The sequence below is a fragment of the Enoplosus armatus genome, chromosome 16 (assembly GCF_043641665.1).
Source record: "Enoplosus armatus isolate fEnoArm2 chromosome 16, fEnoArm2.hap1, whole genome shotgun sequence".
NCBI classification, from domain to species: Eukaryota; Metazoa; Chordata; class Actinopteri; order Centrarchiformes; family Enoplosidae; genus Enoplosus; species Enoplosus armatus.
This window is the reverse complement of record NC_092195.1, coordinates 18,156,038-18,172,430: the sequence shown is the minus strand read 5'-3', so window position 1 is coordinate 18,172,430 and position 16,393 is coordinate 18,156,038. Positions and strand designations below refer to the sequence as shown.

Below are 16,393 nucleotides of genomic sequence, written 5' to 3'. Positions count from 1 at the left end.
TTGACAAAATGAAAAAGGACAATATTAAAGCATTGATTACACTTTTTTTCCATTAGAGGACACTTGTAGTGTTTTCTTAATTACAGATTTTTTATTTTCCTCATACCTGTTATCAAGTTGATCCATCCTCTGATATACAGTATATCCAGCTATGGAAAATGAAAGACGCTCAGCTCAGATCAACTTATTTTTTTGTCATTTATTCCGCATACAGGTGTTTTGGAAACAAAAAAGAAGCGGAGAGACCACCAGTCTCGCCTCATCATGTTTTCTTAATGCTCATTATAAACAGACACCAAATAAAAGGATGAGATGACAACGGTGACAAAACACAACAAAACACAAGTCAAATAAACAAAAAACACATGTGGAAAGTTTAACCAATGACGACATATAACTCAGGAGAAAACACACAAGACGGTGTGACATCGTCACATGGTAGGAAATGTTGGATTTTCCTTATGTTATGAAAGGTAATGGTAAAAGGTGTCAAAAAGGAGAAAAAAGGAACTAAATAAAGAGAAGCAAACAGAACGCAGGGCTGCATAAGAGATTCAAAGTGACGGGAAAATATAAAATAACTTGAGGAGATGAGAGACATTCATTGATTAGTGAACAACAATCAAAACAGATGTCTTTCATCCTTTTCCACTTTGTTCTTTTTAAAAAAAATCAGGTTTGAGAACAGTAATATAGAGCAGGTAATCATGAGGAGAGCAAAATTAACATTCACAAAGGAAAATGCAGAACACCTGATGTGTATGTATGTATGTGTGTGTATATATATATATATATATATATTCTCTCAGAGTTACACTCCTATGTCCAAGGATCACATGTTCAAGATTAACTTCTTTTAAATTTGTAAAATCACCCTTCAGTTATGTTGGAACAGCTTCTTGCCAAAGCCCTCCCAGTGTATAGACATTTTTAAAAAAAGAAGTGATTTATAGTAGTGTTGCGTTTAACTTTAAATCTGACCTTTAATGCTTTATTATATTAGTGGGTTACAGTAAGTTGCCAAAGTAGGGAGCTGGGAAGTGAATATTTTCTTACATTTTCTTGGGAATAAATGGTCTACGCCAGTTTTAAACTCAGGACTACATTGGTGTTTCTGGACTTTAAAGTGAAAATCAACAGGGGCTGATGGAGAGGAGGCTGTTCACGGGGTGGCTGATGCTGAAACAGGAACACTTGAATGGGGAAAGTGTTTAAAGAGGAGAAGTCGGTGGGAGGAACAGTGAAACGACTCATGGTGTGCAGTCTGTGCAGGCCTGCAACCATCAGGAGTGATGCAGTATTTCATGCAACTCATACTGGTCAGTCATTCCCCTTTAAGCCTACAATCTTATATAAAAATAGGAAATCAACTGAGGTAATTTCACATGAAGATTCACATGATCAAAGCAGGAGATCGCCAACATGCAGGTGTGAAATAAACAGCACAGGGTGTCAAATGCATCGATTGATTAGTTTTCTTTTATTTCAATTGGATTTTCTTCATATAATTCAAGATACTTTATCACACTCATTAAAAAAAAGAAAGAAATGTGAGGCCCTCATGGATGTTGGTACTTTAATAAAAAAAAAAAAAGGGGCCTCTAAAGATAAGTGGTCAAGATTACCAATGCAAGACCCGGACAGGCTGCAGGGCACTGTCATGGGGTGGGTTGGTGGGAAACCAGCTACTCCAGCTCTAAAACCAGCACTCACTGCACCCGAGTCAGACTCTGTGGAAGTGAAGCTGCAGTCAGACTGAATTTCACCTGGCGAAATTTGCTCGTGTGGTGAGGCAAAAAAGTAGGAGGGGATAAGAAATAGCCGGGGCAGGGTTGTAAACATAAACTGCAAGAGCTAGCATGGCTAACAACAACAATTATATGTTTTATCTTTTCTTTTTTTTGTCCTTACACTCACTGAAGCCAAGCAGTATCGCTTCTTCTCTGCTGCTTGTATTATTTCACTGTGAAGTTTTTCAGCAAGATTATAAACAACCAATATTTCCTGAATGAGAAGTCAATCCCACCTTTTCTCTCAAACTGGCTGGACTTTGGAGAGCCTCAAGATTTCACATGTCAAAGTTCAATCAGATTAAACTCAAGCAGGTCAAATCGAGACAAGAACAAAATGTGTCTCGCCCTGTTCCACACAGAAAAGATTGTGAAGCGAAATCCAGTCTGACTGCGCCTTTGTATGGTCGCTGACAGCATCAGGTGGGTGTTAACCTGCTTATTTGACTCTTCGATCTTATTGTTGGTTTTCCACTAAATGTCTTACAAACCGACACAGCAATGAAAGAGGAAAAGGGGTGCCAGTGGAAGCAATGGAGGATGTGACAGCTGAAAAAAAAAGTTAAGATGAAGCAAAATGAGGTAAAAGTGGAGGAAAAATGGAGGTTGTTAAAATAAAACCAAAGGGAATGTATCGTGTGAGTCAGTGTTTCTCCCTCCGAAAGGCTAAGACTTGTGAGTGCGAGCACTTGGTTATGTTATTATCAAATCAGTGTGTTGTTGGGTTGGACTGCATGGAGAAGCATATGTTTTGTTTAGCAGTGTGGATCAAATCATTGTTATTAAATGTGTGTGTGTTTTCATGCGCATGTTTTTTATCTTTTCGATGTGTGTGGAAGAGGGGGTGCTCATGGCTGTTTCCTGTGGGAGAATGGCAGATCAGGGGTGAGCGGTCTCGGGGGGGTCACAGTGGGGATGAGGTGAGGTCAGATTCGGGGCAAGTACTTCTCGATAAATTCCTTTACAGCCGCCATCTCCTGCAAGAGAGCAAAAGAGATAATTGGATTTGACAAAGAATGACATCTGTTCCTTAAATCATCAGGAGTGACACAAAGGGCATCAAAAATGTTCACCACTTTATCGGTTCGATCAATAGAAAGCAAACCTCGTAAATGTCAAAATGAAAACACATTTTCAACGTTCAAACGATAAACACACACACACACACACAAACCCACGGTGGTACAGTACCTGAGGACAGGAGGCGTGAAGGAGCCCTGGGTAGGTTTTGAAGGTGATCATCTGAGGATTGACTATGGTTTTGAGTTTTTCTGCCGTCATGGCACCAAACTGCATTGGGATCATGGGGTCACTCTCGCCGTGGCACTGCAGGATTGGGATGTTCTTGTTGCCGCTTGACGCCTGCAGGACAGACGCAACACAGACTTAGACAATGTCCAAAGTAATCCGGCTCAATTTGAAAATGTTTTGGTTTGGAGAAAGTTTCTTCTCCCCAGTAAAACTGCGACTGTACCGATGGGAAAGTCTTGTGAAGTGGAAGCCAGCAACTGAGGGCCACAACGCCAGCCACCTGATGCTGGCAGGTCAAGGCGGTATACAAGGACAAAGCCCCACCCTGAGGAGGAATGGATGAAGCAGACAGAGAGAAGCTTATTACATGCTTTAATTTACATTTCTTAATATATTGTCTTACAAATATCACTCTTGTGGAATATAACAGAATGCTAAGTCCTACCTGAGAGAAGCCACCGAGCATTATACGGTGTGGGGGGATCCCATTTTTGGCCTCATGTTCGATTATGGCCTTGACTACAAGAAAGCAAGAACAAATATGTGTTATTCAACATATCAGGGAGAAAGCATAAGACGCAGATTGTCAAACAAACCTTTCAGAAGTTATTGAGTAAGGAGTGATTTGTGGTAAGGGGCAGGTAGCTTGGTGTTAACTTGGCTCATTGGGCAGTAAATGTCTAGCAAGGTAGACAAACAGGTTTTTCAGTGGTGGAATGTAACTAAGTATTGATTTACTTTACTTGATATTTAATCAAGTACTGTACTGAAGTACCAATTTGAAGCACTTTCTTCTCATGCTACTTTCTCCTTCTACTCCACTGCTGGTCAGATGGAAATATTGTAGTTTATACTCCACTACACACATCTGTTGCTGTTTAGTTACTTTACAAACTCACACTTGATGCTCACAAGGCACATAAAAATGTACAAATTCAGCCGAACCAATTAGGCGATTAATCGATTGACAGAAAATCATGCAAAAACATTTCATGTTCACGTTCCGGCGTCACAAATGTGAAGATTTTGAAAATCATTAGTTGCAGTCCGTCACAAAATAGTTCAAAATGAGCTCCACCTCAACCAACAACATTAAAATCCTGATTTTACATTATTATTATTATTAATAATAATAATAATAATAATAATAATAATAATATAATATGTAGCATTCACAGGGGACATTTTCCTGATAGATACTTTTACTTAAGTAACATTTTCAATGCAAAACCTTTACTTGTAACTGAGTATCAGTACTTTTACTTAAGTAAAGGATCTGAATACTTTCTCCACCACAATGCAACTACTTGACCTTCTCTCCATGTAGCTTCCTGTCACTTTTAGGATTTGTTTCAAATTTTTACTCTGAGCTTAAAGGAGTTGTTGTGCTCTCTGACCACTGGGAGGAGCATCAGGTCTTCAATAGATTTCTGTTGCAAGGTCAAGGCTGAAAACTAACAGGCCTGGGTATGTCTGAAACTAATTTGTTTGTACTAAGTGTCAACTGTCTAAAAGCGAAAGTTTTAATAGCTGTTCCAAAAGGCAATACATTTTCGGACGGGGTGAAACGCCGTCCATCATAGAGAGAGGGGAGAGAAGTAATAACCATGTAAATGTGGTACACACAATTTGAGATATTCTAATAGTTAAACAAGAAGAGATTAAGAGAGTTAAATTCAAACCCTGCCTACTTCTTCACCTCCACACGCCAGGCCAATTCCAACCTCCCACTTCCAATGTTGGGCCGGTGTTATGTGTGGGGTTTCAAGACGCTGTTTAATTATCAGTCAAACACTTCGTTTGAGGCATACTGACACCTTAAGTTCTTCAGAACAGGGATTTCTTTCAGGCTAAATGAAATGAATGAAAGGTGATTGTGCTCTTGCTGCTGTTGCTCTTCAGCTCTGGAACATCCTCCCACAAACTCTCAGAGAAGACGACAACACATCTTAAATCATAAAAAGCAGCTTAACCTCCTTTTGTTTTCTTTGGCTTTTTCCAAATTTTAGGATCTATTTTTCCTAAAATTATACTATTTGGTTTGTCCACTCTATTCTCACCTCTCTCTCTTTTATAGTCCCATGTTCTCTTTTACCTTACAATTTCTGTTTGTTAATAAAGTTTGCTTGCTTGCATATGCCTATCACATGTTCACAAGACCTGCATATCAATGTATTATTATGAGGCTGATAATGTCAAATGTAATGTACACAAAAAGTATTTTTCCTAGTTCTTGAAAACATTAAAAGAGTAATAGAAAAATATTTTCAGGGATAAAACTTCACAGTCCAGAACCAAAATACTGGTTGATCCGGCTAATGGAGGGGTTAAATTTGGCTCTTCTTTTTTTAGCTGATCTTTCTGGCATGTTTGCCTTAATTTGCAGGTCAACAGTGGAGAGTGATGGGGAACATGGGGGAGAGTGTGGAATCAAATGCAACAAAGGTCCCCAGCCAGAATCTACTGTAAATGATGCAGACATTGATTTTGTTGTCCAAAAACACACTGAGTCACAACGTTGCCCCGGGTGACAGGTTCCTTCATTACGATGAACATTAGCATTGTATATTTGTGTATTTGACCCACCCCCTCATACACCGTCCTGCTGCTGGAAATACTCACTGGAGTTCCAAATGTGTATTAATCAGTGGTGGAATACAACTAAGTACATTTACTCAAGTACTGTAATTTTACCCAAGTCCTTTACTTGGGTATTTTCACTTTACGCTACTTTATACTTCTACTCCACTACATTTCAGAGGGATATATTGCACTTTTTACTCCATTACATTTATTTTATAGCTTTAGTTACTTTGTAGATTCCGATAATACAAAATATAAATCAACTAACACATTCTGATATATTATTATATGTTAAGCCACCCAGAAGTACATAAAGTAATTAAAATGTGCCCCACCCTTACCAGCTGCAACATTAAAGTGACATTAATGCATCACTAATTATAATCCAGTAATATAATATATATATTATTATTATGCATGATGAGTACTTTTACTTTTGATACTTTAAATATCTTTTGAGGCTAATACTTTTGTGCTTAAGATTTTTAATGCATGATTGTTACTTGTAACAGAGTGTTTTTGTACTGTCGTATTGCTACTGTATTGCCAGGTCTGAACACTCCTACAGTGTCCAGCTGGTTTACCCTTTTGTTAAAATGAAACAACACATTTGGTGACCAGTTTTTAAAGATTATGGTCTTCAGTGGGAACCTATAGGCTTGGAGCTGAGTGCCACAGACGAGGTAGTGAAGTCAGAAATGACTGAGAGACTAATGCACTCGATTTTACATGGGATTTGTCAATAACAAAAATATAAAATAACGGTATCTTTATCCTCTAAAACTGACACCATCCAATCACGATAGCATGCCATTGTACAGTGCAAGTACATCAGCAGCAGCAGCATTCAAACATTATACTCACTGTCGTCTGCTGCCTTCTTGATTCCATGTTCGTCCTCTGGGGAACTGGGGCCGAGACCCATGAGGTCAAACCTGCACACATTCAGAGGCGAGAGTTTAAGGAAATCAATAGATACAATCGCAGTATTGTCAATGCCAATATGGGAGCCTATTGTGGTTTCCAGGGAAACAATAGCAGCCAGTGTTGAGCTAAAAGGCCGTCTCTTTCATCACGCCAACTCACCACGCGGGCATCGTCGCCTTCATGTTGAGAGTGACGGGAATATGGGGCCTGCGAGAGGGAAATGAAAACACGGCAGTCAGTGTAGGAGATCACCAGCAGCCACGAGCTAAATGTTGGTGGATCGATTAATTCACTCAACAAGACGGGATGATAGATAAGCTATTGGTTTGCAGCAAAGCAAATTGGCTGGGAAAAAAACAAACTGTATTTGTTCACATGTTCATGTTGTACTTCACGCCACACGAGCACTCAAAGAGAAAGATGTTGCTGCTGAGAAGTGACAGTCTTGGAAGTATGAAATATGACAGAAAAATCTGAGAAAAGACAAAAAGACTTACGCGTGGGGGCAGATGACCTTGACGTGAGACAGCTTAATTGCCGACATAGTATCTGCCCACCCGTGGCTGACAGAAAACAAGAGAGAAAGAAACGCTCTGTTTCAGCAAAATTACTAATATGCAGTACATCAAACCCAAATGCACTACAACCTGTAACTGTGTACTACAGTGTGTAGCACCACATGTGGTTTATAAATATCACTTCTGCACATGTTAAAATCATTTGCACTTGAGGTACAATTAGGCACTTAAGAGAAAAACACCTGCTGTACTGGATATTTCTGATCTCCACTGTAGAGAGACATTGACACGATTTAACATCTGATTAAGTGAATCACCCGACATCAAGTGCTGATTTGAGAGCTTTTTAAATGAGTCATTCATGATGTGAATGTGTGTGGTGGATTACAAAATTTAACTACATGAATGTGGGCATAAATTACCACACTTCCACTTAGCCACTTAATGCATCTGTGGCAGTTCGAACTATCTGATAAAAAAAATAAAGCCAAATGTCAATTTAACCAAGGTGGTTGTCGGGATTTCAGAAATACACAGCGTCTCACACACATTTTCAACCAAAAATGGCTTATTACAGTAACTTACTCTGAGAAATCTAAACACTGTTTTCCACAAAACTCTTTTTTTATTCAATAAAAGAAGCCAAAGCTTTTCAAATATTAAATGTTATCTAAACACGGGCAGTCTTCCTGAGACTTTGCCTGAATAAAACAGCCTGAAATTGGCTTTTTTTCTTCTTCTTTTTTTTAAATAACAAAATCAGGAACAAATTTCGGTCTGTACCAAAAAATAACTGAGGACACCCAGCCAATAAACAGTATCTGTTGTAATATCTGAAACAGGAAATTAATTTGCTAATGTCGAGTACAAGTATGAAGACACCCAAATTATATAGGAAGTACAGGTGCATCTTTACTCCAATATGGCTCACATACACGTTAAAATGATGACAATAAATGAACATAGAAAACAGAATTATATTTAAATCTTTCTTTTTAGACACGAATTAAGAAGAGATTAAAACATCACTCACCCCGAGTCTCCTAACCCATGAAGGAAGATCACCTGCAGCACAAAAACAGTGGTTAGGACTTTCTCTTTTCATGATGCATTACTCTTATATATTCATACTACGCCCAAACGTTTCCCTCCAAAAGAAGCTACAGAGACATTTAGAGGTTTCTGACAGAGATCGATCACCTTTGACACATTAATTGCTGCAGGGAGGGAACCTGAGAGCTGTGCCGCATGTTCAGTTCCATCTTGCACTTTACAAATAACAAAAAAAAAACCCTCTTTGAACTTCAAGAGAACTCATCACACATTGCATCGGTCTTGTGTGCACAATGTACTACTGGTGTGTACTTGTTCCAAAACAGAGGAAAAACAGGTGCCAATGTCTCGTTCTTGCCAAGATAAGCTCTCCCTGCCAGTTTCCACACACGTTACTCCCCGCAGAGAAACCATGAAAGGGAATAACAACAATTTGGAAAGCTGGCAATTCACTGCTCGTCGTCTGGAAATCAGTGACTCAGCTTGTCTTTGTGGAGATCAAAACACTTTTCTTCCATGTAGGGTTTGAGATGAGGTTCAGAGCTGGAACCGGTGACACTCAGCTTTGATCCTGGTGTTTAACAAATCCCTGCACTGAACCTCGTTTCATTTTTACACTCGGATCCAGCTGAGCATCTACATAATGACTTGTTACACCTCCTGCCACAGGTGCAGCTACAGGTGTGGCTTCTAAGTGTTTATTAGGACTCAGTAAAATGGTATAAACCATAAGGAAAAGTGAAGAGCTCGACTTTGTGATGAAATATAAGCATTTTGTTTGTTAACTGCAAAATAAAAGCTGCTTTTCTTTAGTCTTTACAAACAGAACTCGTGTAAACAAAACTTCATTACTCACAGTACTTAAAAATGTTTACATTTTAGGTTTTTGGGGTGGAGCGACATTTTAAATCAGGGATTGTGCCTTCACGTTAGAGTTAGGGCTAGTAGGGCCAACACCATAACAACTTCTTTCGATACTTTGAGGAACATCAACATATTTTTGTACAAAACCCCTTTTTTCATTTAACAAAAGAAGTCAAAGTTCTCAAATGTTACTTTTTGACTTAATAAAAGCAGATGTACAAGAAATCTGACAAAAGCTTTTTTCCACAGTGGATTTAATCAGTATCTAAATACGACTAACTATTGTCTCAATAGAAGTCCACTTTAATGAGTCAATCAATAACATTATGTTAAAAGGCAAATAAAAGGATATTACAAGTAAAAGATACAATACTCTGGATATATGAGGTTCGTCCTGCCTCTACTTTAGCTGCTGACTTTCCAGGTAGAGAACGTATTTTGATTTTAATATCCCTTTAATAGTTCAGTGACTGACTGTTCCTAGTTTAATGCAGCAAGATGGAGGTCTGGAAGGGGTGGAGAGGAAGTGACAAGTGTTCAGGTTGACCTGTCAGGCAGCTTCAAGGCCACAGAAATCAAGATGCGTTGTTTGATACCCACAGCTAAAAGTGTCCTTGAGGTAGACGTCAACACCACCTTCCCCACCCATCCTCACCTGCTCAATGACTATTAGATACTCTGAATACAAGCGTCGATAACATTAAAGATACAAAAAGAAGTGGGGTTATCTGGTTTCACTCACCGCCGCGGTCTCCTTCTCTTCCCCGGACACCGTCATAGCCTCGGCGAGCAGCGGCACAGACATGTTGTTGCCACACATACACTGTAGGGGGTGCTGGAGTCAGAGGAGAGGACACAAACACCAGAGGTCAGCCGAATATAGATCACACAGCTACATAAAACATGGAGCCATGCGCATTGAGACCAAACAAAAAGCTTCATTTAACTTCATTTTCAGACATTTTTGAGCAATTTGCAAAATGTCCCTGTTTATTTTCCGCATGATTCCTGGACTTACCAGCCGCTTTATAACAATCATGAGACTGTTCACATGACAAGATATAACAGCAAATATTAAAGCATCTACTCAAAGTTTAAACTTTACATCTTTTATTCCCGTGGCTGTAGAGAGATTAGTCAAGACCCTAATCTTCCCGAGCATTTTCTGGATGCTAAATGTTTTTAATAATACAAGTAGATATCAGTTTACACAGGCAGTATACTTTTCTTCTAATGAACCAGCTCGAGGCTCTGGAGTCATTTGATTACGTCATATTAAATTGGGAAAGACTTGCTGAGTATCACTCAGAGCAATAAGCTTTATGAGCAGCAGTGAGTGCGCGGTGGAATATTTTAGCCCCGGGTTTTGCCTGTCAGGTTACAAACAGGCAGCCATACCCTCTGATTGGTGAAGTGTAATTACCTCCACTTCCTGCACTTGTGCTTAGTAAATTAAAAATCATTACAATCTATATTTTTCTTCACAGTAAGAGACACAAGAATTAAAAATCAGTCAAAGATAAACAGTACAGGACAGCGCTCATTTTAGTAAAAGATGTAAGTACAACATTTGTGAATTAATAATACAGCTATTTACATATCATTAAAATTATTTGTTGGAATATCATTAGGGCTGCAAATAACAACTATTTTCATTATGGAATAATCTGCAGATTATTTTCTCAATTAATTGTGTAGTCTGTTAAATGCAAAATAAAAACGACAAAAAGTCCAAAACCTAAAGCTTTTTACTGTCACATATGACAAAGAAAAACAGCAAATCTTCACATTTGAGGAAAAATGGCAATATTTGTCATGTACTGATTGGAGCTAGACTGATGAACTCAGCCAATAGTTTTTTTGCATATATTGGTATCGGTGTGTATGTCAGCCGATCAGTAACAAGAAATATCTGTACAGAAATGCCAATTTATTTTTACAGTTTGTCCACCAGAGAGCACTGATGAGTTTCTGTAAATGTAAAACTGTAAAATGTTCTGGCTAAAATCTTTTTGATTGCAATTCTTTGAAGAAAAAAAAATCTGTAGCGATCTGTTACAACGTTTATGTAAAAAGTCACAAAATCCAGTATTGGTCGGGCTCTTTTGACGATTAATTTTGTGTTGATCGACCAATTGATCAAATCGACCTTGAAAGCACAATAACTGAAATGTTTTAAATTCTCTTTTGGTTAGGTAAAACCTGTGTGCAGATTAAAAAATGTTCATTACGATTCTCTTCCTGCAAAGTTCCTCACAATAGTCAAAAACCGAATGTTCAAATCACCAGGATGTAAACAGGGTAAAACTGTAAAACAGGGTCAGACGCATGTAATGGGGCAGCGTCGTGTACAGTGGTGTCTGTCATGAAGTTTGACAATGAACAGCTCTCTGGTTATCAGCGCAGCCATTCAGTCCGCAGACAGGAACAACAAAGCTGAACATACCACTTACACACAAACACATAATGAACCTGCTGCTGGGCCCAAAACGGCAGTCATGAGGTGTTTGTGTTGGGCAGGTTTCTGTAGTCAGCAAGTGACAAGACTCATTAACCAAATGAAACACACTCCCTCCCTGTAATGTTCGGCCACACACACCAAATCCCTCCCCACAGTGAGACATCCACCGATAACAAGCATGAGATCAGGTGGTGGTTGTTTTACAGTAAAGTCGAGCAGTAAAAGCCTTGGCTCCTTAATGCCCTCTCACTTTCTGATGATGTGGGATAGAATGAGGCAAGACATAACAGGCAGGTCGGATGGCGTGATTGGCAAACAGGCGAAGAGGAGACGGGAAAATGTCTGAAACACAAAGGTTAATGTGTAAACCTTGAGCGGGATTATACTCTGTGGGTGTTAAAATTCCACCGCTGTTATGGCCGAGCAGTTAAATGCCACTCGGTTCTTCCTGTGGCCTGTGCGTGTGCTCTTTGGCAGGTGACAAATTATCTTCTGAAGGTCAAATTCAAAGCTAAAATACGTGGAAGTGGACGGTAAATGTGTGATTTAAGCGTCCAAAGTGTAGACAAAAGGTTGTTTTTGCCCTGCATCCTGACCCTTGATAAATGAGTAATAGCTGAATAATAACTGGGCAGGGTTAAGCACCAGGAAATAGTCTCTTTCAGTGCTGCAAAGTTCTGGTTTGAACATTCAAGCATCAAACGGTATCAGAAGGAAAAAGTATAGGTTTTTTTCAGTGGTTGAATGGAACTAAGTATATTTACTCCAAAAGTATTTTTAAATACAATGTTATGGTTCTTGTATTTTACATGGTTACTTTACACAATGGTTCAGAGGGAAATACTACATTTTAAATATCAGCTTTAAAATGTGAATTTACTGTCGATTTTAGGATGAGGATACAGGGGAAAAACTCACCCTACAATTAATGTAATGTTACAGTAGTAATGTAAGGAGGGCATCAGTTCAGGGCACTCGCATTAATCATCTCACAACCCCTGAGATTTATTTTATGATCCTTTGAAGGGGGCCTGACCCCTAGGTTGGGAACCACTGGACTAAACTACTTAACTTTACAACAGTACAATAACAGTAACAATCTAATACTGTCAGACAAAATATTATAATAGTCACAGGAGCCATTTTTCTGAAGTATGAGCACTTCTACCTTTTATACTTTAAGTACAATTTACTGCTAAAAAGTCTGTACTTCTTAAGTAAGATTTAAATGCAGGACTTGATAAAAGTACTTTAACTTAAGTAAAAGACGTGAGTACTTCTTTTACCACTGAATGTTTCTGACACTAACAAAATGTGATGTGATTAAAATGTGCATCACGAGATGTGCATTCATTGGCACCAAATAACCTTAATTCAGTGTTAAGAACCCTTTTTTCTTAACAAATGTAACTTCGCTGCCCCCTGGCCCAAGTGGGAACAGACAGAGCCACAAAGATAATAGGGCTTAAAGCAGACCGCACCAGAAGAGGAGTGAAAGAAAGAGATGATAAGAAAAGATAGAGATGGAGGAGTGCAGGAACATTGGACAATCTGCTCGGACAAGTAGGACAAGTCCCCAAAATAGGTAGCATATGCAAAGAGGCGATTTATCACTTTTATACCCATTTTTCCACCTGTTATTGTTCAGCAGATTAACAATGACCCGCAACGTCGACTGCCAGCATAATGCACCATGTGGGTTTTCAATGCCCGCTCTAAGAAACAATGGCTCACTCTCTACGCTTCTGGAGGAGGCCGGTGGTTAAAAATAATGTCACGCTTTGTACAAGCATCTAGTCCAATTTAGGTTAGGCCTCAAAAAACGTTTGACTAGTTCTTCCATTTCTTCTCATTCTACTTAATCTACTTAATCAATGATTCCATCTCCTGACCGTGCACTCCTTAAACAGCTGAGTGTATGCAGCAACAATCTGATTATGTTTCCTTTAATTTACCACGACCCTTTGCCAGTAATCATGAATATTTAAGCCGTAGATGGAAAGGCACCAACTATACATTCACTTCCAGGGAAGCCTTAAAACGCATGGGTAGAAATTACATATTGCTGATTGGATTTTTTTGTCATTGAGATATTTTGAGTCTTCTCTGGGTGTCAAAGGCTGTTATTAGGGATGTGACTGTGATAATTATTTTGTCTTAATTATGTTTTTGATTGCTCTATAAAATGTCCAGTGGAAAACATCTACAAATTGCTTGTTTTGTCTGATAATCAGTCTACAACTCACAAATACTTATGAACATATAAAAGAGAAATTCATCACATTAGCAAAGCTGGAAGCAGTGAATGTTGTACTTTTGTGTGAGAAATAGATAAAACAATTAATTGATTGTGACAACTTGTGGCGATTAATTCTCTGTTGATCGACTAATCATTTCAGCTCTGACTTGGTTATTCTTTTAAGTGATTTTTCAAACAAAAAAAGCCAAACATTTGCTGGTTACAGCTACTAAAATCTGAGGATCTGCTGCTTTTTAATGATTTATAATCATTGTAAATTGTATTAATTTCATTTTTAAGACCTTGCCTTTAACTCTGGGGGCATGTTTTACTATTATCTTTACATTTACTACATTGACTTGTAACTGCATGTTACAAAGGTTACGGCTGGTTGGGGTGTCGTGTTATGGCCTACAGGTTCAAGGTGTGACAATGAACTTCATCGAGTCCAGCCAGGGAGCTCTGCTGCATGCCATCCGCCATCTCTCTACCCCCTCATTCAACGCCATCTTTCTATCATCAACTGTCTACTAAAAGAATAAAATGCCCAAAAATGCTTTCAAATACGGTTACAATTTGATTTAGGGGATATAGCTGATTGATATGAATAAGGATTCTGTCAAATGACTTGCATTTTGGTCATCATGATATCTTGATTTAGTGTTAATGTTGTCCTGATATCAAAGGCTGAAAGTGACACTGCTCTGTCACAATAAAATACATATCATATCAATACATATAAATGTATGTTTGAGTCAAAATGTTGGAAAGCATAAGTCAATAGGAATGTCTTTTAGGTGACACAACCCAGTAAAGAAAGAAAGAAAAGAAAAACGCCGCCCATGTTGCAGCCAACTTAAAGCACATCACGAGTCTCCATCCTGCATGACTTCAATTACATTTAAGTCAAACACAAAAAACAAAAGCGTGCTGCTGTCTGTGTGTGTGTGTGTGTGTGTGTGTGTGCGTGTGTGTGGACGTCAATCGGCTAAACACACACACACACACACACACACACACAGAAACACCAGGCTGCTGCATTCAGAGAGCTCTTTGCTCAATGGCCTCGGATGGCTGGCACAACAGGAACAACAGGATAATATGCGGCATTGAGTGACAGGCAACCCCCCCCCCCCTTCCCACACACACATACACACAATCCACCAGCAGCTAACCCTGCTCTCCGCCCGCTGCTGGAGGTTAATAGCTCGGCTAGCTAGCTGGAGTAGAAACACACTGCAGTCAAAAGATCAATCCGAAAGCAGTGAGGTTAAACCGGCTAATGTTGTCAAATACAAATAATTTGTTGCGATAGCTGAAGCAGAGGAAGCGGATGGTGGGGGTGTCGAAGAGGAAGGAGACAATGAATGGTTGAAGCTTAGCTAGACGTTATACGACCCATCAACATCATCATCATCATCAGTAGTGATGGCATTCAGCAGTGCAGAGCACTCGGGTTTAATCCCTGTTTAGCTGGCCACACACACATCTACACAGTAACTGGGGCTAGTGGTAGTACAGCTGCTAGCTAACGACGCACACACACATTGATTGTATTGTCTTCTGCCGGTGTCTCTCTTCGTCTACCTCAGGCTAACGCTGCGATTCAAATTCGGACCTCTAACACGAGCCGTTTTTTCGAAACCACCTTAAGCACCAAAAGACTCAAACAACCATCAGTTTGGTCCGGGATAAAGTGGTAAAAATTAAACCCGCGGCCCGTCGGCTAATACAAATTCATACACTCACCGCTTGCTGTCCCAGTTCTCGACGGAACGGAACTTCCGCTACTGGCCGCACACAAGCAGGGGGCGGGGATAGAACGTAGAGACGTCATCACATAGCAACGCCCTGCTGTAGATCACGATCATGGATACCGTAAATCATGAGAGCTTATTTTCTTATTATCTTATAATAAATCCATGATCACGATTGTATTTCCTCACAAAATTGCAGATATATTATCAATATATCTTTATATAATATAGATCAATATAGACTGTGCCTACACACAGAACAATTTACAGGAAGGTAGAAAAAGACATTGAGCTAAACACAAGGACAACGAAAGTGAACAAAGATAGGTAAAACTAAACATAGTATGTACATAGTGTATATAAATATAAAAAACAACAATGATCAACAACATACAATGTCAATATACATGTTTCCCAACTTTAGTTTCAATTGCAGTTTATTTCCATTTGGTTTGAGGTGCTGACAGCATTGAAAATGGTATTCATGGCTTCTGTAGTTCATATCCAGAGTAAAATGGGACACTGTAGTTGTAAAGACACGCTGCTACTGAGTTCTCAGTAAGTGAGGGTGTGTTTAATTGGGTGAACTGACCCTTTAAACAAAATTAAACGTGTATTTATAAATATTTACTTCTGAAAAAAAGTTCTGAAAAAAGTATGTGAGCTAATAAGATCAACATAAACATCTACTACATCACCAAGTATAAATTCATAGAGCAGACATTATATTGCATGTATAACAGTTACCTGAAACATTTAAGCTCACTGTCAAGCATTAAACTAATTCATCTTCCATTTGGCCATCATATTTTCTCCTGACATCTATTCCTCCACACTGAGTTTACACATTCCCATAAATGCACTCACAGGCTGCCACTGACTGCATGATGACACACTGCATTACTGACTCAATGAACTCATGAATGATACAACGCCTTAACGAGACTGTT

The 16,393-nt window shown here is 39.1% G+C and overlaps 1 protein-coding gene across 1 annotated transcript; it reads right to left on the bottom strand.

Annotated features, from left to right (window-relative positions):
* Positions 1–184: 184 nt before the first annotated feature.
* On the bottom strand, positions 185–15,467 carry lypla2 (lysophospholipase 2). The gene is made up of 10 exons (XM_070921801.1): positions 15,436–15,467; positions 9,729–9,821; positions 8,103–8,134; positions 7,049–7,114; positions 6,711–6,758; positions 6,489–6,559; positions 3,487–3,560; positions 3,265–3,366; positions 2,982–3,152; positions 185–2,767 (listed from the first exon to the last, which is right to left on the bottom strand). The coding sequence occupies exons 2-10, from the start codon at positions 9,804–9,806 to the stop codon at positions 2,717–2,719; spliced, it is 693 nt and encodes a 230-aa protein (XP_070777902.1). The 5' UTR covers positions 9,807–9,821; positions 15,436–15,467; the 3' UTR covers positions 185–2,716.
* Positions 15,468–16,393: the final 926 nt, after the last annotated feature.

Bases quoted from the DNA above. Each gene is read 5' to 3' on its own strand.
- lypla2 (XM_070921801.1), bottom strand. From the start codon at position 9,806: ATGTGTGGCAACAACATGTCTGTGCCGCTGCTCGCCGAGGCTATGACG. The intron at 7,115-8,102 runs GTGAGTGATGTT...GTTTTCTGTCAG, and splicing joins CATGGGTTAGGAGACTCGGG to CCACGGGTGGGCAGATACTA. The intron at 3,561-6,488 runs GTGAGTATAATG...GCTTTCTTGTAG, and splicing joins CAAGAAGGCAGCAGACGACA to TCAAGGCCATAATCGAACAT.